The sequence below is a fragment of the Sapajus apella genome, unplaced genomic scaffold, assembly GCF_009761245.1.
Source record: "Sapajus apella isolate SASKATOON/1434 unplaced genomic scaffold, GSC_monkey_1.0 scaffold210, whole genome shotgun sequence".
Taxonomy (NCBI): domain Eukaryota; kingdom Metazoa; phylum Chordata; class Mammalia; order Primates; family Cebidae; genus Sapajus; species Sapajus apella.
In genome coordinates this window covers 318983-344407 of record NW_022437150.1, presented here as the reverse complement: position 1 = coordinate 344407, position 25425 = coordinate 318983, and the positions used below count along the sequence as shown (strand labels likewise).

The 25425-nt window shown below is 41.4% G+C and overlaps 3 protein-coding genes across 6 annotated transcripts in view; 1 reads left to right on the top strand and 2 right to left on the bottom strand.

The window, feature by feature from the left end:
• The window catches only part of LOC116544217, a 112709-nt gene that overhangs the window by 30128 nt on the left and 57156 nt on the right, over positions 1 to 25425 (top strand). The gene's annotated exons all lie outside the window — the stretch shown is intronic.
• Positions 7739 to 15576, bottom strand: ZNF165 (zinc finger protein 165). 4 transcript variants are annotated; one of them, XM_032270392.1, is made up of 4 exons: positions 14698 to 15576; positions 11293 to 11775; positions 10873 to 11011; positions 7739 to 8735 (listed from the first exon to the last, which is right to left on the bottom strand). In XM_032270392.1, the coding sequence occupies exons 2-4, from the start codon at positions 11701 to 11703 to the stop codon at positions 7828 to 7830; spliced, it is 1458 nt and encodes a 485-aa protein (XP_032126283.1). In that variant the 5' UTR covers positions 11704 to 11775; positions 14698 to 15576; the 3' UTR covers positions 7739 to 7827. The 4 variants fall into 4 exon arrangements, with proteins under 4 accessions (XP_032126283.1, XP_032126287.1, XP_032126286.1 ...); XM_032270396.1 differs by having other exon boundaries at positions 11428 to 11775; XM_032270395.1 differs by having other exon boundaries at positions 14928 to 15576.
• On the bottom strand, positions 22872 to 23813 carry LOC116544227 (olfactory receptor 1F12). Its single transcript, XM_032270418.1, has one exon. The coding sequence runs from the start codon at positions 23811 to 23813 to the stop codon at positions 22872 to 22874; it is 942 nt and encodes a 313-aa protein (XP_032126309.1).

Genomic DNA, 25425 nt, shown 5'->3' with positions numbered 1-25425 from the left:
TAGTAAAGACAGTTGAGTAGTAGAATTATGCTAATGTAGGTGGGTAGGATGCTGTATATGGGTATATGCATTTTCAACTTTCCAAGTAATAACTGATATAGGCAGGGTCTATCTGTTACTCAGAATTAGCACAGTGGGCAGTGGTTAAGGGCACAGGGTGAGGATTCCAAAAGCCCTGGCCCTAATCTTGTCACATTCTCTTATGTGTAGTGGCTTAATTTCTCTAAATTTCTATTCCCCTTCCTCTTAAACAAGAAACATTTAAATTTTGTTTGCAACTTTTTATTTTGAAATAATTTTAAACTTATAGAAAATTTCCAAAACGGTATAAAGCAATCCCTATATCCTTCACCCAGCTTCCTATTATGTTAACATCTTACATAACCGTAGCACAATTGCAAGGCCAAAAAATAATATTGGTACAATGTGATTAATTAAACCACAGACCTTATAATGAGGTTGTTTTAGAAAAATTACAAAAAGTATTAGATCCAGTGCCTGAAAAGCATTAGACTCAGTGCCTAGCACTTAGTAAGACGTCAGTGAAGTACTGCAGTTATTGATCAGTATGACCTGGTCTTTGAGGGGCTGGCAGGGGAGACCACCCCTAGTGCTCAGGGGCACTTCTCTGTTTTTTGGCACACAACTGAGGACCACACAATAAGACCCTCTAGTGCCTTCTCTGTGCTTAGCTTCTGTTACCGAATCGGCATCTTTGAAAGACATCTTCACTAGCTGGGCTCTTAAGGATTAATTTAGGGGCTTCTGGAGCAGGTTTGGAGAAAGTTGTTTCAGGAATCATTCAAGATAAAAGGCATGCAGTGGCTTTTACAGGTTGCCTTCCACTAGTTCAGGTATTTCAAAGAACAGGGCAAAATACAGAGTTAACCAACCAGACTACAAACACCTTTCCTGTTTACCCTGTAACATAAATGAACTGGCAGAGCATCAGTGAACAACCGTAACGAGCCTCGAACTCGGGAAGATCTGGCTATGTCCCTTAAACCATCAGGACCTGACAGATCACAAAAGACTTCCAATAGTCGGTGGTCACGTTGGAGAAAGGGTGTCCGCATAGACCCACCGGATCGGCATCTGTGAACCCGAATCCGGACTTCGCAACTTCTAGGGAAACGTCTGCGCCGCGCGGGGAGCTGGGATCGGGTTGGCTAGGGCAACGTCACGGTGCCGGGGCCGGACGCCCACCGGTCCGGTCAGTGCATTGTCTCGGACGGCGCTTCCAGCGCGGGCACAGCAAGGACGGGGCTCCTCCCGCCGCACCTGGCTAAGCTGGGGGACTCGGGCCGCGGCGTCCCGCCCTCTTCCCGCCGGTTCTACTGCCTGGGCCGGGTAGAACGGGCAGCCTAGCTCTAACCGGCTCCGCGGCGCCCAGCCGGGCCGCCGGCGGAAGTGCGTCTGCGAACCTCTTCCGGTCCTGCGCCCCAGCTTCTCGCGGCTTCAGAGAGGGGCGCACTGTGTAGGGTTCCCAGCTCGCGCCGCGGGGTTTGCAAATGGGGTCTCTTAGGCATGGGGTTTTGTTTCATAGCTTGTCTCATCCTAAAGAAAGGGTTTGAGTGCCAGCTCCGCAGCGTTGAGTCCGTCCGTCTTCCCCGCTGCGGTCGGCAGGCGGTAACCTCCCCAGACTTCATCCCTGTCCACGGACGTGGTTTCAGTTTTCTCACAAAAGTACACTTTCCCCAATCACTGTAACCATTAAATGGCTCAAAATAAAAATGAAGTTTTTCTTGACTCTGGAAAACAAAATCTAAAAAGAATCAGAATTGTTTCAAACAGAAAGTCATAAAAGATCTTTGCAGTCCTCTTCGCTCAGTCCCATGTAATTGATTCTTATTCTGCTTGACGATGGGTTAGTAATCTTCATGAATTCATCAGTTTTGTTTTTTTTTTTTTTAGAGTTCTGGAAGTTGTTTTTACCTAGTCCAATGGTGTGATTTCCAAAGTTACCAGAAACCTGTATTCAAGAGTACTTGTCAGTGTCCTTTCCATGAATTTTCTTCAAGAAAAATAAAATGTTAGACTGTAGCGAATTATAAATCACTTTTTGAGAAGTCAAGTAAAACAGTAATTGTCTGTGGATGACAAAAGCCTGAGTAGTCATGGTTAAACACACAATTAAGAAAATTTGGTTATTTATGTGGCCTACAAAATTTACCAGAATCATAATTATGACCGATAAGACACATCAGACTTTAGGAATATAAAATTTTGGAACGCTTGTTAATAACTTATACAAATGTGACTCAAAGTTTTTTTTTTTTTTTGCCTTTTCTCACATGTTCTAATCAACGAACGTTAAATGCCATTTCTTATTTGACAATGCTTCCTGTGTGATTTTAACATGCCAAATAATCCTCCTATGTCTCTCTTGGACTATCAGACATTCCTTGTAGAAAATACCTAATTTTAAAATTTGAAATTTGATTTTGAGAAGTATGTCAATATCAGTCTTAAAACCTTTGATATCAAAAATAAGATCACAAGTCATAATAATCATTTATTTAGCCCAAGTGATAATTGAAATATTTCAAAAAGCATAAACCTTTACTCTTTGAGAGGAGATTCAGTTTTTCAAATAATAATCTGTCTCTCTCCTTTTTACATTTTTTACAGTTTATTCAAAAGATGAACATCAGTCTTTTATCTGTTATTAATACTATATTGTTCAAGCTAGAAAATGAAATTCTACGTTTGCATCAGTGCATTGTTAATATTAAACCGAAATTTAATAGTACCTTATAAACAGCTCCATCTAATCTCAGTCAGCCTTGACCATGCAAGATAAGATTTCCATAACCTTTTAATAATCTTTTACAATTTTTCCCATTCTCTTTCCCCAAATTCCTGTATTCATTCAATTCTATTATTTTTTAAAATCCTTTCATCTTAGAGCACCTTTTTTTGGTTGTTGTTTGTTTGTTTGAGACAGAGTCTCATTCTATTGTCCAGGAGGGAGTGCAGTGACACGATCTCTGCTCATTGCAACCTTTGCCTCCCGGGTTCAAGTGATTGTCTTGCTTCAGCCTCCTGAGTAGCTGGGACTACAGGCACCCATCACTATGCTGGGGAATTATTCTTTTGTGTTTTTAGTAGAAATGGGGTTTCACCATGTTAGGCTGGTCTCAAACTCCTGACCTCAGGTGATCTGCCTGCCTCAGCCTCCCAAAGTGCTAGGATTACAGGCGTGAGCCACTGCACCCAGCCACTTTTTTTTTTACATTTAAGTTCCAGGATACAAGTGCAGAACATGTAGGTTTGTTACATAGATATGTGTGTCCTGGTGGTTTGTGGCACCTGTCAACCGATCATCTAGGTTTTAGGCCCTGCATGCATTAACTATTTGTCTTAATGTCCTCCCTCCCCTCACCCCCACTCCCTGGCAGGCCCCCGTGTGTAATGTCCCCCTCCCTATGTCCTTGTGTTCTCATCGTTCAACTCCCACTTATGAGTGAGAACATGTGGTGTTTGGCTTTCTGTTCCTGTGTGAGTTTGCTGAGGATGATGGCTTCCAGCTTCATCCATGTCCCTGCAAAGGACATGAACTCATTCTTTTTTATCTCTGCATAGTATTTCATGGTGTATATGCGCCACATTTCTTTATCCAGTCTGTCATTGATGTACATTTGGGTTGTTTCCAAGTCTTTGCTATTGCATGTGCATGTGTCTTTATAATAGAATGATTTGTATTCCTGTGGGTATATACCCAGTAATGGGATTGCTGGGTCAAATGGTATTTCTGGTTCTAGATCCTTGAGGAATCATCACAGTCTTCCAAGACCTTTGTCAGATGGATAAATTGCAAACATTTTCTCCCATTCTGTAGGTTGCCTGTTCACTTTGATGATAGTTTCTTTTGCTGTGCAGAAGCTGTTTAGTTTAATTAGATTCCATTTGTTAATTCTGGCTTTTGTTGCAGTTGCTTTTGGTGTTTTTGTCATGAATTCTTTGCCCATGCCTATGACCTGAATGGTATTGCCTAGGTTTTCTTCTAGGGTTTTTATGGCTTTGCGTTTTACACTTAAGTCTTTAATCCATCTTGAGTTAATTTTTGTATAAGGTGTAAGGAAGAGGTCCAGTTTTAGTTTTCTGCATATGGCTATCCAGTTTTCTAGCACCATTTATTGAATACGGAATCCTTTCCCCATTTTTTGTTTTTGTCAGGTTTGTCAAAAGATCAGATGGTTGTAGATGTGTGGTGTTGTTTCTGAGGTCTCTGTTCTGTTCCACTGGTCTATATGTCTGTTTTGGTACCAGTACCATGCTGTTTTGGTTACTGTAGCATTGTAATATAGTTTGAAGTCAGGTAGGTGTGATACTTTCAGCTTTGTTCTTTTTGCTTAGGATTGTCTTGGCTATATAGGCTCTTTTTTGGTTCCATATGAAACTTAAAGTAGTTTTTTCTAATTCTATGAAGAATGTCAGTGGTAGTTTGATGGGAATAGCACTGAATCTATAAATTACTTTGGGTAGTACGGCCATCATTTTTTTTTTTTTTTTTTTTTTGAGACGGAGTTTCACCCATGTTACCCAGGCTGGAGTGCAATGGCGCCATCTTGGCTCACCGCAACCTCCACCTCCTGGGTTCAGGCAATTCTCCTGCCTCAGCCTCCTGAGTAGCTGGGATTACAGGCACGCGCCACCATGCCCAGCTGATTTTTTGTATTTTTAGTAGAGACGGGGTTTCACCATGTTGACCAGGATGGTCTCGATCTCTTGACCTCATGATCCACCCGCCTCGGCCTCCCAAAGTGCTGGGATTGCAGGGGTGAGCCACCGCGCCCAGCCCAGTATGGCCATTTTTACAATATTTATTCTTCCTATCTATGAGGATGGAATGTTTTTTCATTTGTTTGTGTCCTCTCTTATTTCCTTGAGTAGTGGTTTACAGTTCTCCTTGAAGAGGTCCTTCACATCCCTTGTCAGCTGTATTCCTAGGTATTTTACTCTCTTTTTAGTCATTGTGAATGGAAGTTCATATATGATTTGGCTCTCTGCTTGTCTGTTGTTGGTGTATAGGAATGCTTGTGATTTTTGCACATTGATTTTGTATCCTGAGACTTTGCTGAAGTTGCTTATGACTCTGAACTCCTTAAGACTTTGCTTAAGGAGTTTTGGGGCTGAGATGATGGGGTTTTCTTTTCTTTTTCTTTTTAAAATGGAGTCTCACTTTGTTGCCCAGGCTGGAATGCAGTGCCATGATCTTGGCTCACTGCAACCTCCACCTCCCGGGTTCAAGAGATTCTCCTGCCTCAGCCTCCTGAGTAGCTGGGATTACAGGCCTGTGCCACCACACCTGGCTAATTTTCATATTTTTAATAGAGACGGGGTTTCACCATGTTGGTCAGCCTGACCTTGTGATCTGCTCGGCTCAGCCTCCCAAAGTGCTAGGATTACAGGCATGAGTCACTGCACCTAGCCTGGGGTTTTCTAAATATACAATCATGTCCTCTGCAAACAGAGACAATTTGACTTCCTCTCTTCCTATTTGAATACCCTTTGTTTCTTTCTGTTGCCTGAGTGCCTTGGTCAGAACTGCCACTACTATGTTGAATAGGAGCGTTGAGAGAGGGCATCCTTGTTTTGTGCCGGTTTTTCAAGTGAATGCTTCCAGCTTTTGCCCATTCAGTATGATATTGGCTGTGGGTTTGTCATAAATAGCTCTTGTTATTTTGAGATATGTTCCATCAATGCCTAGTTTATTGAGAGTTTTTAACATGAAGAGATGTTGAATTTTATCAAAGACCTTTTCTGCATCTATTGAGATGATCATGTGGTTTTTATACATCTACAGGTAACATTTCTGATCATTAGAAAATGATCCACTTGTGTTCAGAGGTTCGAAGACAGCATAAACAACTCATTGTGAGTTGATTGTGATTATACACCTCATTTCTCCCACAGTGCTCCTCTGCTAATGCTTCTGGGAGACAGCTTCATACTGCCAGCGCCAGGAGGGGAGAGAAAAGGAAGTCTCTCCACACCTTCCCGGGCCGTCTTGGTGTTGTGTGTGGTTGGGAGAGACGAATTTGGTGGTCCTCAGTCGCAGTCTCCTCTTACAGCTGCCACCTTCATCCCCAGAATCCTGTTCAATAGGAACCTTGAGCTAAGTTACGGGGGTGAAGTGCGCACGTAACCCTGTGCCGCAAACTAGGCTCCGGATCCCGCAGGACAATCACTGACCCGGGCAACACCACCTGGCTGGAAGATGGGCGGCTACCGGGGCTCCAGCTGCTTCTGGCCCCCCTAGGAAGAGGCTCTCTCGGTGGTGGATTTGCTTGCCCCCTACCCGGAGGGAGCCGCTTAGGGGTTGGAGACCATAGTGAATTCCTGGCCTAATAGGTCACAGCTCCCTCCATGATTTTGAAATGTTGGTCTGTTAACCTTCCAGAAGGGTTTTCCCTGACCCCAACTTTAGAGTTGTGGTGTACAAGCACTACATTTTCTGATATTATATCCCAAAGGAATATTTTCAGTAACATAATCAAGTTTAAGCGTTAAGAACTAGGGCCCTGTAATAAAATGTGCGTTAAAATCCTGGTTCTACCACTTAACTATGTTACCTCCAGCAAGGTAGTTCACTTCAGCTCAGTTTTCTCAACTATAAAATGTGAAAAATAATAGCCCTTACAGAATTATGAGATAGGACATACTAACACAGTGCCTATACATTACCTTAAAAACCAAACCAAATATTGTGTTACTTAGATGCTGTCACGACATTTTTAAAGTCATTGAAAGTAAATGCTATTTCTTATAAAGCCTCCTTAGTGGGAAATTTTGTACATTTCACATTAGATTATCACACATCTAACATTAAGGTCCTGTTTACATTTTATAATGTAAAAACCTTAGATACTGTGGAATGTTTAAGACTTAAATCATTCCTCTCTACCCTCTTTCATATACACTGTATACTCTTTCTGTAGAGAGCAGCCAGCAGCAATGAAATAACATTTCAGGACCACTATTTCCAGTACTAAATTCCTCAATAATCTTTCACAATTGCCAGTGGCCAGAGAATCCTGTCCGGTTCTGTTAGGAGAGCTCCCTATAGTCCCTATCAACCCATCCCAGAAAGGTGCCAAAAACCAGTAAAAGCCTGGTTATATTAAGTCTCGCCTCCAGCTTCTGAGGTTTAGTTCAAGTTGAACAACTTTTCTCAGTCTTAACCCAATTTTTGTTTAATTCTGTTTTCTTCCTGTCTTACTTCAGTCTCTGGACTCTGGCCTCTTCCCTGGTATGCTCTTCTAATTTTTTACTTCCTGGTATGACCTCTGGACACAGATTTTGTCCTCATATAGGAATGCTACCATTACATATGCCCTCATTTGACATGACTAACTTAACATGACCATTTAATTTAGTTTTGTGGTCTTTAGTTTTTAAAGGAATGCTCTGAAAACACTGTTCTGCAGTGCACTGTGCAAGCTATTTCACTCCTGGCTTTAGGTGATCTCACCTTGTGCAAAACTAACCAGGAAATTAACTAGGGCTGACTATCATCAGTCTCTTTACTTAAATCTTCCTTTTCTTCCCACACTGTAATCGTGGTTATTTCACCAATCTCTGTTTCTTTACATTGCACTAACAAATAGACTACCCTACTTATTAGCCCCCCTAAATGTAGCTCTTTTGGTTTGACTTTAGTAGTCAATGAAAGAAGGGGCACATCCCCAGTCTCACAGAAAGCACACACACAGATGAAGACAAGACACTGATCTTTCAGTCTTCCATCTTGTCCAATACTTTTTATTTAATGTTTTTCACATTGTTCTATTTCCTCAGCATTTACATACAAACTTAAGTTCCTTACATTAATAGGTTTTCCCTCCTGTGAATTCTCTGGTGTTGACTAAGGTGTGAGCTCTGACTGAAGGCTCTCCCACACTCACTGCATTCATAGGGTTTTTCTCCAGTGTGGATTCTCAAATGTCGAATAAGATGTGAGCTCACTCGGAAGGTTTTCCCACATTCACTACACTCATAGGGTTTCTCTCTGGTGTGAATTCTCTGATGCAGGATAAGATGTGAGTTCAGGCTGAATGCTCTCCCACATTCTTTGCATCCAAAGGGTCTTTCCCCAGTGTGAATTCGCTGATGTCTAATAAGATCTGAGCTCCCTGCAAATCCTTTCCCACATTCATTACATTCATAGGGTCTCTCTCCAGTGTGGATTCTCTGATGCCTAACAAGTTTTGAGCTGTGCCTGAAAGCTTTCCCACATTCATTACACTTATGAGTTTTCTCTCCACTGAAAACTGCTGCATGTTTAGCAAGCTTTTGGCTCTTGAAAGATTTTCCATGTTGGTGAATTTTTTCTCCACCATAAATTCTTTGATGGTTAATAAAATCGGAGTTCCATTTGAAGCTCTGGTCACAGGTACCATGTTTATAAGATTTCTGGTGCGTGAATTCATTTGAGTTCAGATTTAATCTCCTCTCACATCCATCATGGCTTATTATTTCACCTCTGACTGTATTTTTGTGGGTGAGGATTTTACAAAAATCTCCATCCTGGGTAGATGATGGTTTTTGAGACTCCCCTGATTCTTTTTCCCATTGCCTCTTTACCCTGCCTGCAGACCTACAGATGTCTTGAGATTCACCAGATGCTTCTGATATGTATCCTGAGATTCTTCCAGATACAATTCTCTGTGATTCAATTTTTTCAAAAATTTCCAGCTTTGGCATAGATCTACTGTTTTCACTCTCAGTATCTAAAATAAAAAAGAAAGAGGTAAATATCACCTGTTTGCTGCACTAGAAGAAAAGGAAGATTTGCAGCATGCTCAGGATAGTTACATATTGATATCCCCACTTTAATATTAATGTATTAATATATTATGGCTCTCTACACTGTAGTGAACAGCCAGCAACAATGAAATAACATTTCAGGACCACTATTTCCAGTACTAAATTCCTCAGTCATCTTTCACAATTGCCAGTGGCCAGAGAATCCTGTCCGGTTCTGTTAGGAGAGCTCCCTATAGTCCCTATTAACCTACCCCAGAAAGGTGCCAAAAACCAATAAAAGCCTGGTTATATTAAATCTCGCCTCTATACTGTGCTAGAGTTCGCTTCTCTGTAAGCAAGTGTCCTTTCACATGAGAGGAATGAGAGAATAAAAGAGGATGATAGGAATGAAAGAAACATTGATAAGAGCAAGTAATGCCTGCAGTGGTTGGCAGAGAGAGTAATCAGCCATGTGAAATATATATATTAGAAAAGATTGGGAGGAGGAGTGCCATCAGCAAGAATGGGGAAATAGGAGACAGAGTAAGGAGAAAGAACTCTGCAATGTTGACCGAAAGGGATCTTGGGAACCTTGGGTCTATGATACGTTTCTCGTGTTAGACTTACAGGGAAAATGGAGGCACTACCTCAAAGAAAGCAGATGAGGACAGAAGAGAGAAAAGTAAAGCTATAAGACTCTGAAGTATCTGTAAGAAAACTTCCAGCCACCCCATCATCTATTTCTTCCTCCTATTCCATGTTTAATCAGTCTTCCAAATTCTGTCATCACTGTCCACTAAATGTATCTTGTATAAATCCCTTCCTTTACATTTGTTACCGTCACCATAGTCTAGAACCTCACCATTTCCTATCTAGAGACTTTAACTGCCTCTTTGCTGTTTTGACCCTGTACTTTTCTTCTTCCTAGTTATCCTAAAGATCTTTTTTAGACTAATAGTCATTAAACACTGCCATCCTTTCATACCCTACTCAGAAACATTGAATCTCTCTTTTTTTGTTACAAGTCTAAACTTCCAAGCCTGGTTTCCAAGGTCCATTTATGATCCTGTCTTCACAAATCTCACCTTGTAGCTCACAACTCTATCCTGTGCTAGAGTTGAACAGCCCTTCTTTGTTACAAGGTTTCCTTTGTCTAAAAAATGCTAGGGTAGGAAAGAGGGTTAGGGAGTGCTGTTCGTGGGGTGAGGAAACTTTACAATTTTTTATTGAATAGATGGAGATGTTTCTAGAACAAAACTGAAAGCAGAATATGTAGAAATGTATTAAAAATTAATGGTGGCTGGGCGTGGTGGCTCACTCTGCAATCCCAGCACTTTGGAAGGCAAAGGTGGGAGGATAATGAGGTCAGGAGTTTGAGACCAGCCTGGCCAACTTGGTGAAACTCCATTTCTACTAAAACACAAAAATTAGCCAGGCATAGTGGCAGGCACCTGTAATCCCAGCTACTCAGGAGGCCGAGGCAGGAGAATCGCTTGAAATCTGGGAGGTGGAGGTTGCAGTGAGCTGAGATCACACCACTGCACTCCAGCCTGGGTGACAGAGCAAGACTCTGTCTTAAGGGAAAAAAAATACAGATGAGTTTTAGAACAGGGATGAGTATTCTGTGGAAGTAGTCTCTAGAAGTATAGCTAACTTTCTATAAAAGTGTAAAAGAGCTTTATAAGACCAACAGCATAAGAGGAAAAATAGGAATCACAGTCTATGTAACTTGGGAATTATATACTATTTCTCAGTACATCATCATGTATCTGTTTCTCTTGATCATTTTATGTACTTCTCTATGAACATGTTTTGCTTCTGTTTATGTATTTCTTTTTCTTTTGCTTCTTTTCTTTTTTTATGATATTTTCTCAACTCATTTTTTATTTTCTTTAATTTGGTCATATCATAAAAATGTTCTATGTTTTGAAATATTCTGGATAAGGAACAAAATTATCTTTTGCCCCACAATTGGCCAAAGACTCATAGGAAAACAAGTTCTCTCTTTTCATTGGGTAATAAAGGAAAGGATCACCTACAGTTACCAAGACTAGTCTGTGGAGGGAGATTCATTCTCCTGTTTCTTCAGTGATGTGCACTGTATGGTATGCTGCCCCTTACCACAGTCCTGTAACAGCTGGGGTTCTGATGAAATAAAATGGGCTTTGGTTTCCACTGGCTGTAACTGGACACTAAGTGCTGGTCCAGGAGGTGACACCTTTTTCCTGAATATTTCTTGTCCATGTTCATGGGCTTGAACCTGAGAAAAATAAAGTACATTTGGGCTTGTAAAAGAATCCTTGTGTTAAACATCTTCTAATAACAAAGACAAACTCCCATAGGAAAACAAAGCTGGGGAAGGAAGAATTGAGTCTGAGTCAATTGTAAAATGTAGTGTGGAATCAAACAGACAGGAAAGGTGACATAAATGCACAATGAACCAAGAGCACCTGCAAGCCAGATACTCAATCTCGGGCCATTTCCTCCCACTGTGGAACTTTATGCACTATGGAGGTCTTAGATCTCCCTTCCCCTATGCACCTGGAGAACTGCTTCATCAGTGCCTCTCTCCAAATCTTCCAGTATGGTCACTGCCTCCTCTCCACTCTCTGGGTAATGTTCCTGAACCCAGGCCTGCAAATCCCCCGGCAGGATGGTCAGGAACTGCTCCAGTACCAGCAGTTCCAGAATCTGCTCCTTGGTATGGATCTCTGGCTTCAACCACTGAGAGCAGAGCTCCCGGAGTCGGCTCAGTGCCGCGCGAGGTCCAGGGGAATCCTGGTAGCAGAACTGCCTAAAAAGCTGCCTGCAGAGCTCCTGCCTGAGGAGTTCACTTCTCTGTAAGCAAGTGTCCTGCCTGTGGATAAATTCTTCCTCTTCTATCTTCAGTATCAGAAGTCCTTCATCCTCTGGAGAGTTCTGGGCTGCAGCTTTCTTTGACTCGGTAGCCATCTCTGGATAGAATATTTTATCAGAAACCCACTTCTGCTTTGGGAAGGGTCTTCTTTAGTTTCAAGAGTTCTCCTGAGGGATCAAAAATTACTATTACTGTCTAAGAAGATGAAAGACCACATCATAAAAATCGTCATTCTCCATTACACAAAAATTTACTGGGCATTTATTGTATCCAAAAAGCACTGGCATACTTGCTCTGTAGAATACAGCTGTTAGGATTTCTACTTTAAGACAGGTTAAGATTTAAATTTAAAAATATGATAATTTAAATTAGAAACAATAAACTTAAATATAATACTAAATATTATCAATGTAGATGTTATTAAATTTTAAAAGTCCCAGAGAAAATAAGGCTGTAAAAAGAAAAATGATAGAAGTGCTTCATAAAATAGGACATGGGAAAAATAAAGTTGGTTGCAATGGTCAAGGGAAACTTAATGAAAAAATGAAATTCTGAAGAACAGAAGATTTGACTAGGATGTGGGAGAGAAAGAAATGGGAAATTACAAACAGAAACAGTCCGAACAATTGAATAAGGGTAGGTCTACAGAAGTGGAAAAGCAAAACGTTTAGTAGGTTTGTAAAAAAAAAATCATAGAGGCAACGCTTGGAGCCATAGAGGCAACGCTTGGAGCCATACTGTAGAAAACATCAAATGTCAAGTTCATGAATTTGGAGTTGATCTTTTAGGCACTGAGGAGTCATGGAAGAAGAGTCAATTGAGGAGTCAATTTTTCTGAGCAGAATGACCTGCTGAACACTGTGGAGATAAATATGTTCTTCATTTCTAGGGTGGGTTGTAATATGAAAAACATGAAAAGCTAGAGGTCACTGTAAGTATGAGGTTCATGCAAGTATGAGGTTCTTTTGTTTTGTTTTGTTTTGTTTTAGAGATGGTCTTGCTCTGTCACCCAGGCTGGAGTGCAGTGGAGTAATCTTGGCTCAATGCAACCTCCACCTCCCAGGTTCAAGTGATTATCCTGCTCAGCCTCCTGAATAGCTGGGATTTTTGATGCGCACTACCATGCCTGGCTAATTTTTTTGTATTTTTAGTAGAGATGGGATCTCACCGTGTTGGCGAAGCTGCTGTCTAACTCCTGACCTTGTGATCTGCCCACCTCGGCCTCCCAAAGTGCTGGGATTACAAGTGTGAGCCACTGTGCCTGGCCTGAGTTTCTTTTACTAAACATTTCACTAAGTTGACTACTAACTGATGCAATAACATACATTTTATTAAGAACCTTATTACAAGCAAAGCATTGGGCTAGAAGTTGTACAGCATTGGTTTACAAGAAAGTCTGAATACAACCCTGAGCTTGCTGCCTAATCAAGATATGGGATCTTTGTTAGAAACAGGTTCTTGGGCCCTATCTCTAGAGATGCTGACTTGGGCCCTGCTCCTAGAGATGGTAACTTGGTCAGTATGGCATATGCCTGGAAAATCTGTATTCTAATATATAGCTTAATAAACAAAAAGTGTTTGAGTTTGCGAACCAGTTCGGAAGAAATCACAAAACAACACATGAATATAAAACATTTAAATGACAAAATATTTCATATGACACATACATTGTATATGTTTGTTACATGTTGAATGTTGAAGTATGAAATGAGTTATGGTGGAGATACTAAATGTTCTAACTGTCCTGAGGTGGGAAGAGACTGTGAATGGTAGAAGGTATGTCCTAGAGGTGGTGGGGCTTAAATTGGACAATGAAGGATGAGAAAGATTCAGGAAAGAGAGGACAGGAAGAGTTGAGGAAGTGGGAATGAGCAGCAGGTTAATGGTGAGATCAGCTTGCAGGGTGTGATGACTGGAGTGACTAAGAATTCTACTGGCACTGTTAAGAAAGTCCTCAATTCTAGACTGAGTTCTTACAATTACTAGCACATACATATATAAATATATAAGTCCTTGTATTATTTTTAGTTGTTTGGCTGTTTTTTTTTTTTTTTTTTTTTCCCTATCAACTGACTGTTGTTCCATGAGGTTAAGGACCAGGCATTATTAATTGTTTTTAAGGCTTCATATTTGTTGACTGAATGAAAGGAAAAATTAGGAAAGTTTCAGATGACTTCGGTTTTGGATAATCTGTACTTAAGATGATAAGACATCTACTTGGAAAAATATTTCCAGCAGAAAAAATGATATTTCAATAATGGAAAAGAACTTGGAATGGGAAGACAGATTTAGACAAGATTCATGAAAGGGGTAGCTGGAAGATATAATCAGTATTAATTCTCCAAGAGTATAAAATAAATATCATAGGTTCAGGCTGAACCTTGGAAAACAAACAGTTTGAGTAAGTAGGAACAAACTTTAGCAATGATAAAGAAAAAAAAGGCTATGTTAACCAGAGAGTCTCAATCCCTCATATTTTACTTGGCCATTCCTTTGCTATGTCTTGTTGTTTCCTACATGTGCTAACCAAGTAGTGTCCTAATGCTTAATGAGCATTACCTCATTTAGCATAGGAAGATGGGAGTAAAGTTGGCCCATATAATCCAAATGAAACTTCAATTATGCTGAGCAGCTCTTTCTACAGCATGTTATCTCAGAGAGTTGACGGTCCTGTCGCCAAGTGTTTCATCACTTCTCATCCATTTAAAACTGAGTACCCCTAAAGTTAGTAGCTTTAAACTAATAAATATTTATTGAGCATCTAGTGCCTTATATATTGTGTTATGGGGACTTACAAAAAACAGATGTGTAAACAAGCGCTAGGAGAACAGGGAAGAACGAGTAATTAATTATGAGAAAGGCAGAGGTTAAGAGCAGGGTTCCTGATGGATAAACAGCCTTGGTGGGCATGTTGGGGGAGGGAAAAACGGAACAGAGTTTAGTTGGTGTAGGGAGGGGGGTCGGGGGTAGAGACCACAAAGCCGAGCAGAGACTTCGAAGTGCATGGTGGTACAGGCTCCCATAGTACCAGTGTTTCTCAAGGGCAAGAGGTTTCACTGCATCCTCAGCACACAGGAAATACTATTTACCGTGTCAACAAAGTTCAGGATAGGCCGGGGTTGTCCCCATATGTCCTACGAAAGGGCGGTTATTCTTTCCAAGGGAAACAGGAGATCGGGGGTGGCCCTCGCAGCAGTTTCTTTTGGCAGACAACTACAGATCCGAGACATGTGGCGCCCCTTCCCGTTCCATCTGGCTGGCCTGGGCCACTCCGCTAATCAGTGACCCCAGATTCAGGATCAGCAGGACGCCCCCCTACCCTCCACGCCACCACGCCCTCTCAGCGCTCCACTATGACGTCACGCGCGGCGGAGGTAACTATGGAGACCGCCAAACCCTCACTAAAAACGGGAGCGCTCCTGCCCTCCCAACGCCGAAGCTGGCTCCCCCTTTGTCAGGGATTCCTGTGAGGTCCAAGGTCTGGTCACCCAGAGGCTGCTAAGTTCAAAGGCAATATGAGAGGGACTGGATGTTTGGAGGGGGACACTGGGCCGGACATCTGGGTCCCCAAACCCGGACTCACCTCTCGGACAGGGATGATTCCGATCGGACACTTCCGGTGAAAGGACGGAGCGGCACCACACTTCAAGGTTTCCGTCCACAGGGACTTGTGAGTCTGCGCAGAAGACGGGATGCCTTTGAACTACGGTTCCCAGAAGCCTTCCTGAGTCTCTTCAGGAGCGGACTTCTAGCCAAAGTTTTCAGGTTCTCAGGGCTTGAAGGAGGGGTCTTTTTCCTCCATTGTAGTAGCGTCTCGGTAGATGACAGAGGACTCTTTAAAAGAAAATGATGTTTATCAGGCGCGGTGGCTCACGCCTGTAATCCCAGCGCTTTGGGAGGCCGAGGTGGGTGGATCACCTGAGGTCAGGAGTTCGAGGCCAGCTTGGCCAAAATGGTGAAACCCCGTCTTTACTAAAAGTATAAAACTTAGCCGGGCGTGGTGGCGGGGACCTATAGTCCCAGCTGCTTGGGAGGCTGAGACAGGAGAATCGCTTGAACCTAGGAGGTTAAGATTGCAGTGAGCCAAGATCGCGCCACTGCACACCAGCCAGTGCGACAGAGCAAAACTTGGTCTCAAAAAAAAAAGAAAAAAAAAAAAAAAAAAAGAAAGAAAATGATGTATATTCGGAAATAGGACATTGTAATAGGAATAGACGTGTCAGAGTGAACTATGTTTCTATTCAGGGATGTAAAAGAAGACAAAGGTTTTTAAAGGAAGAATGAGGAGGATTACATAATTGTTTTGAAATGATTATCCTTGACTACAAAGATCAATAACAAGGGTGACGCCAGTCTCAGGTTAGATAAGCAGTTGCTGGGCGGATGTCCTTGCAGAAATATTTTTGGTATAAGGTTGTGCTGGCCTTTGTGCAAGGTTGTGGGTTTTGCAGTCATTATGTGATAGTTTTCTTATGAGGCATACAAGCCTGAGAAGTGTCTCTTCATAGGCCTTCCTGGCTCTCTCAGTTTATTGCTTTCGTTTTTTAACACTAGTGGGCTGGGTGTGATGGCTCACCTCTCTAATTCCCCGCTTTTCCAGGCAAAAGTGGGAGGATCAGTTGAGCTCAAGAGTTCGAGACCGGTCTGGGCAACAGAGTTGGGACCTCGTCTCTACCAAAAAAAAAAAAAAAAAAAAATTAGCTGGGGGTTGTGGAGCGAACCTGTACTCCCAGCTGCTCAGGAGGCTGAGGAGGATCCCCTGAGCCCAGGAGGTGGCGGTGGCAGTTGTGAGCTGTGATTGCACCACTGCACTCTAGCCTGGGTGACTCCTGCCTCTATTTAAATCTCAGGCAGTGAAATTGAAGCCCACACAGCACGGATGCAGCTGAAACCTCACCTCCTCTGCAAAACCTTTCAGCATTCCCAGGCAACTTTTCTTTTGAGCCCTTTTTTGATTCATCCTCTTACCCCAGTGGAACTCAGATATTCAAAATAGTATTTGTTATAACCACTGGCTGCCATTGGTCCATGCATGGCTTTAAAGTGTGAACATTGTTTAATCCATTACCTAGTCTATAAGAATTATAGATTGACGTCTTACATTTAATACTACTCTTTTTCTAGTCTTCTCTGTACTTCCTCTCATCTGAGGACCCACTATCATAAGTTTTGTGTTTCTTAATCCCTTGCTTTTTAACAGGATAGTTCTATTAGGTACATGGTGTTTTGTCCCCTGAAAGTGGTGGCAGGGGAATTCACACAAGGGAGTGCCCAAAACCATCCTAGATGGGGCTGGTTGGGATTCCAAAGAAAGAAGCACTATGTGTCAAGAGGATCAGTCCAAAGCATTTATTAAGGGAACTTACATAGTGTTGCAGAAATCCTCCTCACGGATAGTGGGAGAAAAGGGGTGTTCTACCTAGATATGTCTGCAGTGAGGGGGTCAGGGTATGGAGTTTATATGAGGGTTTGAAGAATTTGGCTCAGGGCTAGAGCTAGTTTCTTCCAGTGTTTTCAGTGACAATTCAGATACCTTTATCAGTGCCTGGGAATATTCAAGGCCTGAGTTTGGGTTCAAGCATGCTGGGAAAAATCTGCAGCTGGCTAGGTCCCAGAGAGGTCAAGGCACTCTGATTTTCAGTCACAGAATAGTCAAGGCTTTATAATTTCCAGTCAGGGATCCTGCAATCCATCTTCTTGACTGGCTCTTACAGTCTCACATGCCCATCTCTTCCTGTATGTTCCCTGAGCTGGTTGGAAAGGGTGGGATCATCTGCAATTCCTTTCGCCTGACTTTATGAAACACTGCAAACAAAACCCACACTAACAGTAAATGCAGGTGCACATGACAAGATCCAAAATCACATTTCCCAAAAGGCTTGCTAGCGGAGCTTTCCACCAAGGATCTCATCCTGGAAAACATGATTGTGTGTAGACCACCAGGCATACCTTATGTAGTCAATAAGCTGTAATTGCTTTTGTGAATGAAGGACAGATTGATTAACTTCAGCTTCTTTGCTTTGTGTGGAATATACACACAGTGTTCACTTTTGAAAAGGGCACAGGTTCCTCGTTGCACAGATGTCAGCATCTCTAGGGCCATTTGGTTTTGTAGACCACTTTTTTCATTGCAGCTGTTTCAATGTTCAAGACCTCCATACCATGCTTGGTGTCATTCGGAGCTGTGGAGACAAATATTTGAAGGGCTTCCAGCTGCTACGGGGTATCAGAAGAACCTCCTGGAGGCACAAATATAGTCAGTAAGTAATCTCACCAAGAAAAAACAGATCTCCACTGACCCCTCCAGATGGACTCATTGAGGGAAACGGGAATGGTGTCAGAGATTCTGGAGTCATCCAAGCCACCCCAGGAGAAGCCAGGGCTGGAGGTTAGTAGCACAGAGCCACTGGGTGCCATTTGGGGCAATATAGATCATTCCTGGCCTACAAGACACATTTGTGACAAATCAATCTGTGTCCTTAAGTACAATGATGTGTTTGCATTGGGCAGTTGGGAGGAAACCTAGGTACCTCAGGAGAATACTTTAGGTATCGTTTACCTGAGTATCTTTAGAGTGATGATGTTGTTCCCAACAGATTTCTGTAGCTCAAGAGAGGATCCTTGCTGTGGGGATGAGCTCCAGAAAGTATGATCTCCATTGCCAGAAGCCGGTGCTCTTTAGGGCAGTTTTCACTTTGATGGTTGCCACCTGTGGGACAGGTTTAGGAAAAAAACCTAAATTTTGTGCGTAGTTGTTCAGTGTGATATCTCAGTCACTCACATTTGCATGTGTGGTGTTAGAGGAATCTAGGGTATCTATTTCTATGTATTGTCCACTTATCCAGGTTTGTACAGAGATCCAGTCTTCACCCAGCAGTGGCTCAGTCCACCATGGAGTTCCTACATAGCTATTCAAGGGCGTAAGACCAAACACTCAGCAGTTAGATTGGCCATGCATATGGCTGTGTGATGGCCCCAGGCCAGGAAAACATTTTGGAAGGATATCCAGGTGCCGGTGGAAATCATGTAACAGCAAAGGAGAAGGCAACTTAAGCTGACAGTGAAAAGACAAAAAATTTATTAGAAATACATAGGGCGTCTCCCACCCTCTGGCATAATAAAACTGGTATTAACCCTGCCCTGCTACAATAATTTTGGTTTCCTTGGGAATCTTCTAGGAGGGCTGTACCAGGACTTCTGTCCAGTGTGGAAGGAGTTATAGACACTGCAGTGATAGGACTGGATGACACCATTCTGGTGTCACTTCAGTTCCCATTGGAATGGGGGTACTGCCTGCCTACTGCCATTGTGCCCCAGACCCTTCATTGAAAGGAAAATGGGGGTCAGATCCAGGGAGATGGTGCCCTCCTGCCTCAGGTGAAGAAGGATGCCAGTCCAGCGTGGTGGCACTTTCCACCCCAGGTCCCATGTCAGTGTTCCCTGCCCAGGCATTATGGGACCAGGGGACTGCAAAATCAGGGCATTCATGTGGAACTGAGTTAGGGCTTAATACAGTGTCTAATTTTTTCCATACCTGCATGCTTTGTACCAGATTATGTCTACCAGACTTTCATAAACTCTCTCCTCCCGTAGTAGAGGGCTCATGCAAGAACATACAGCTTCCATTAAAGCCACAGCCAAATTTGTCGACAAGGGGAATCCTGTCAAGAGCTCAATTTGTTCCTTTAAGATGCCATTTTTTCTCTCTATAAGTCCTGTTCCCTGTGGGTTCTAGGGCAGATGAAATAGCCATGTAATGCCCTCCTTTTCTGCTTAGTTTAAAATCAGGGAGCCTGTGAAATGTGTTCCTTAATCATTGATAATTATTCTGAAGTACGATACATTAATTGCAAGTGTTGCAGTCCCTGTATAGTCAAGGTCTGGTTTGCTTTTTTCACAGGGAAAAGCTTGCAAAACGTCACTCACATTGTCTACGCGTGTGAGCGCATATCAGTATCCCTTCTGTGAGGGAGTGCGCCAATATAATCTATTTGCCATGTGTCAGTGGCTCTCTCTCCTCTTTTTATGTTTTTAGTGGTCATTGGCACTTGCTGACGATGGGCCTGGCAACGAATAGGACAGTTTTGTATTGTCTTTTCTACTTTTGTCTGGACCCTGGTAAGCCAGCTTGTTGGGCTCATCTCCACATAGTATGCAGCCCCCTGTGACCTGTCTTCTGATATATGCAGTGTGCTGTGTCTGCTTCTTCAGAGGTGATCACTGACTAGGCCCAGGCCAGAATATTGTCTTATATATTTCCATTAGGGGGTGATGGTTTGAGCTGCTGTATGGAACACTGACTTCAGCCCTTGCTTGTTGCAGTTGGTCCCAAATGTCTGCCCGTATTTGTGTTCCCCACAATGCCTTTCATTTATGGACCATTGATCTTTTTTTCACTGCTGGATTCCTTTTGCTAATATTTATATTTTTTTCCCTCATAATTGTGAATGGGATTAATCTAGTTCAATTTTGCCTAGTCTCTGGCAGATTTTGATATTAATACTGCTCATTTGGAATACATTTGATAAGTTTTTAAAAGTGTTCTGGCAATTATTTAAGCTTTGGTAGAAATACCTTATGAAATCTTCCAGGTTTGGTTCTTGTTGGATGTTAGTTCTTTAAAAAGTTTATTTATTCTATGGAAATCAATCTGTCCAGATTTTATGTCTGTCAGTTTTGATAAATTGGTTTTCCTAGAAAAATACTCATTTTGTTTAGATTTCCAAACTTTTTTGCATAAAGTAGTAAAGCACCTTAGTTTCATGTTTCTTCACATTTCTGTTTTTGTAGATATCTCCTCTTTTCTTATTGTGTATATTTATGCTCTTCTCTTTTTTTGTTAGTTTACATAGTAGTTTCTACATTTTATTAATCGCTTTTGAAATACCAATCTCTTGAATTTAATTGACTTATTTTTCTCTTTTCTGATGGATTAATTGCTTATTTTCTCTTAATTTCTTTTGCATCCCTTTGGTTTATTTTGTTGTCTTTTTGTAACCTTTCAGTTGGATCCTTAATTAGAAAATCTATATTTTATATGCTTATGACTAAGAATTCCTCTTTGCACACTGCTGTAGCTCTTGTTGTACTTCTCTTTTGCAGTGTTTTGATTATCATCATTTTCCAGATATCCTCAAGCGTTTATATTTTCTTCTTGAATCAATAGTTATGCAGGAGAGAATTAAAAACATTTCAAATGGAGGACTTTTCTCCTTCTGATTATGTCATGACTTTTTTGTTTTATTGAATTATATTCAGAGAATGTCTTAACAGTTTCATTATAGGTACCATTACAGATGACATGCAGGAAGTTTATAGGTAGTGATCTCAGGATGAACACCTGTGAGGGAGTAAAGGCAGCAGCATTGGGCAGAAGGGAGAAGTTGGGCTGTGATGCAATCACAACAAAAGCTTTGACTGCTCCCATAGAACTAACATGGCCCTTCAGAGTTATCCTAAGGAGGTTAGGACTTTATACTCCCTCGAGAGACAAGTATCTGGTTGCAGCTTACCCTAATGAGGGGACGTGGCCTTGGTCCAAGCTGTTCCTTCCAGCTGAGGGCAGTTTCTGGAGAGGGGCTGAGAGTGACGGCTGTCAGAGAAGGCTGCTAGCCAATAACACTCCCAGCAACTGGAGAAATGCGAACTTCAGTCCTGGAAGGGGATCTGGGAGACACAGCATGGTGTTCAGTAGAGGTGAAGATTTGAGATGTTCTCTTTCTTGGTCTTCCTTGTACTTAGGGCAGGGGCATGTGTTCTGTTTGACTATCAAATACAACCTTCCTGCAATTTGAATCAAGGATAGGTGGTACAAAGAACTAGAAGCAGAGGAAAATCTCTTTAGTAGTGCTAGCCGTGGCAAAACGTCCAGTTTATGGGTTAGCAGTGGCAGCAAGCTAGCATAGGCATCCAGCATCCAGGGCAGGTAGTGTCAGTGGCACAAGCTGTGACACCCAATGTTCAGTGATGGTAACTTTGGTGGTCAGCTCCTGAGTTGGTTCTGTATGTTGTTTTGGCTGTGGGCCTCTCAGTCTAGTTCTCCAGGCCTCCCACCAATTTTTCAACTACTCAGCTCTGTCTCTGTCTTTTAAATCTCTGCTTCTGCCTGTAAATTATTATATAATATAAAATGGTTGAACACATTTTTACCAAGTTTGAAGAGGTATTTTGGATTGTATGACTTAATATTTGGAATATATGGCATATTAAAAAAAATGCACCTTCTCAGCGCTCTGAGAGACATTGTAGACACAGAAAACAGCCCGTTAAATCAGATATGAGATCCAAATCAAAAGCCACAGAGGCATAAGTTTTCATTACAGGTATGGTCTACATTTAGACAACTTTATGTATAGTCCAGAGTAAATGACAAATACAGAATTTTCAGCATTAAAATGACATTAATAGCATGCCGGGCAATTCTCGGAAGACTAGCATGAACATTTGTATAAATATAGACATAGACATAAAGTTCACTTTTTACACATGTTTATACAGACAAATTATAGGATAGTTGCAATATAATAATAGAATGTGAATAGGTGCAAAACATCAGAGTGAGAAATAACTCTATATCTTACTCTCATCAGTCTGTAATATGGACCCTATACCACATTCAGATTACTGTTTTCAATTGTTTATTTATCCTGACATACCATGCTCCCTCTTACCCACAAACCTTCATCATGTGTTTTGAATATTGTCATCATTCCTATGTAAAACACACCCATGTTCAGGACCCAGATTATGAAAGATGACCCTGTCATCTTTTTCCCGAAGCTGTATTTGATCTCCTAAGTCCTCACCAATATCCTCTCTCTTTGACCCCACATTGCAGCTATGATTCGAATCTTTCATTACATAGTAATTTTATTCTACAGTGTTTTTTTATGTACAACAATATGGTTACCTACTCAAGTCCACTCTGGGAGGAGAACAGTCCTGAAAAAATTCTCCATTTTGTGCTCCCTGTGGTATATTCACATATTTGTCTGAGCTGTATGTGATGTCTTAGTGATACAATCAAATATTTATTTCATGTTTTTATTGTGATTTTTAGGGACTTTATATATAAATAATGGTCCACATTAATAATATCTTAGGGAGTGTAAATTAATAATAAGATTATGTTACTCCTAGAGTCTGTAGTAAACTTAGGTTAGTAAAATCTAATTAGATATTTAGCAACAGCTTTGCAATTATGATGAGAATGAAAATAATATTAAAATGTGACTCCTGTTGAACTTCTTTCAGGCTGTATAAATCATTGGGAGAAGATTTTTCTTTGGCTTAGGGTCTTTTTTAAAGCCCTCTTAAGTTCATTGTTTCTTAAAGTGTAAATGAATGGATTCAACACAGGGGCTATGACCATAAAAATGACTGATGAGGCTGAGTCTTCTTCAGTAGAGTGATTGGATGAGGGGCTCATATAAACTCCTGTGATTGCTCCATAGAAAAGAATGACCAAGGCAAGATGAGATCCACAGGTGGAGAAAGCCTTGAGTTTTCCTTGGGCAGAAGGGACTTTCATCACAGCAGAAACAATGAGGATATAGGATACCACAATACACACTGAAGGTACCACAAAGATCAGCCCCACCGTAGCCAGAACACTCAGCTGATTAAGACTGGTGTCAGAACAGGACAGAGGGAAAAGAGAGTTGATATCACAGAAGAAATGGTGGATAACATTATCAGAGCAAAAGTGCAGATGGGCCATCATAAGAGTGTGCAAGAGAGGGTTCAAAATGGCAATGACCCAAGGTACAGCTATCAGAGACACACAGAGGTGTGGAGTCATAATGGTGGAGTAATGTAAAGGGTGACAGATGGCCACATAACGGTCATATGCCATCACTGTGAGAAGAAAATTGTCCATGTTAGCAAACATCATACAGAAATACATCTGAGCCAGGCAGCCAGGATAGGAGATGGTTTGAGTTTGAGTTTCGATGTTCAGTAGCATCTTTGGGACTGTGGCTGAAGGAAGGCAGAGGTCTACCAAGGACAGATTGGCAAGGAAGAAATACATCGGTGTCTGGAGGCAATGATCTGAGCCAATGGCCAGCAAGATGAGTAAGTTTCCAAACAGCCCTGCTAAATAGAGACACAGGAAAAATGCAAAGAGTAGCACCTGCTGTTGTGGCCAACTTGAGAAGCCCAGGAGGAGAAATTCAGAGACATTTGTTTGATTTTTCTTTTCCATTGCTTGACTATACCTGCATGAAGAACCAGAGAATGAAATATTTTTGCCAGTAAAAAAAATTCCCTTGTTATTTTTTATACATTCACCTAGTCTAGTCCCACTTATTAAATGTTCTTTCTTTAGGCCATCCTACCTTCTCTCTGATGTTGTCTCTCAAACTTCACTGAACCTTAGGTATGTTCTCTCTCACCAGTTGTCTTTGTATCTATCCCCTTACTGGAACCTCGCCTTATCCAAGATGTCTGTGCAATCTTTATATATCTTCCCATAGTAAGGAGAGATTCTTTTCCTACTTGTTGTCACCAACTCTTGCATGTTCTGCCTTGTATGTGGCTGTCTAACTGCCTCTGTGTTGAAATGCATTCATGAGTCTGACATACTAAATGACTTTATGTCGTACAACAAGATTTAAATGAATAATTTTTCCAAATATTTTTTCAACACTATATGAACCACCCTGCTTGAAAACCAGTCAGACATCTACCATTTAGGATTCATAAGATGAAGATAAATGATATTATTTAATATTCAAAAGAAAAATATGTTAATTTGCTTGACAAGTTTAAAAAGTTAAGCTTCCAAAAGTAGTTTACATGAACTGTGAGTAACATAGGAAAATATTTACAAAGAAGTTAAAAAGTTATATAACACCTGAAGTTACATAATGCATGTACATAAAATTAAGGAACACAGAGAAAAAGTTATGTCAAACAGGGAGGCAGACTTTTTTCCCTTTTAATATTTTTGTAATATATATATTTTTTATTATTTATTTATTTATTTATTTTTTGAGACAGAGTTTCGCTCTTGTTACCCCGGCTGGAGTGTAATGGCGCAATCTCGGCTCACCGCAGCCTCTGCCTCCTGGGTTCAGGCAATTCTTCTGCCTCAGCCTCCTGAGTATCTGGGATTACAGGCACACGCCACCATGCCCAGCTAATTTTTTGTATTTTTAGTAGAGATGAGGCTTCACCATATTGACCAGGATGGTCTCGATCTCTTAACCTCGTGATCCACCCGCCTCGGCCACCCAAAGTGCTGGGATTATAGGCGTTAGCCACCGTGCCCAGCCTATTTTTGTAATATTTTAACTATTAACTACAAATAAGGAGTTTGTGTATATAAGGTATTATTACTTTGAGTCTTGCATTTCTTGGAGTTACAGAAAATGAAAGTAATAGAAAACAGAGTTCTTGACCTGAGAATGTTGGAGTCATGTTGTAGAGGAAAAATATTGCCATAGAAAGTAATGAAGAAGACGTTTGTATACACAAAGGAGATAGTTTCAGAAGAATGGAGGACTCTGTAAGAGGGTGAAAAGATGCTGGAGAATGTGAACTCGGAAGTTAGCCTGCATTGAAACCAGACCTCATCACTTGTGGGCTGAGTGATCAAGTCAGATTCTCACTACCATCTCTTATCTGAATAATTGCAATGAATTTCTTTCTTTCTCTTTTTCTTTCTCTCTTTTTCTTTTTTTCTTTCTCTCTCTCTTTCTTTCTCTCTCTCTCTCTTTCCCTCCCTTCCTCCCTCCCCCCTCCCCCCTTCCCCTCTTCCCTCTTCCCTCCTTCCTTCCTTCCTTCCTTCCTTCCTTCCTTCCTTCCTTCCTTCC

Bases quoted from the DNA above. Each gene is read 5' to 3' on its own strand.
- ZNF165 (XM_032270392.1), bottom strand. From the start codon at position 11,703: ATGGCTACCGAGTCAAAGAAAGCTGCAGCCCAGAACTCTCCAGAGGAT. The intron at 11,012-11,292 runs GTGCATAGGGGA...TATTTTTCTCAG, and splicing joins CTGATGAAGCAGTTCTCCAG to GTTCAAGCCCATGAACATGG. The intron at 8,736-10,872 runs GTAAGGGGCAGC...TTTTTATTTTAG, and splicing joins CCAGCTGTTACAGGACTGTG to ATACTGAGAGTGAAAACAGT.
- LOC116544227 (XM_032270418.1), bottom strand. From the start codon at position 23,813: ATGGAAAAGAAAAATCAAACAAATGTCTCTGAATTTCTCCTCCTGGGC.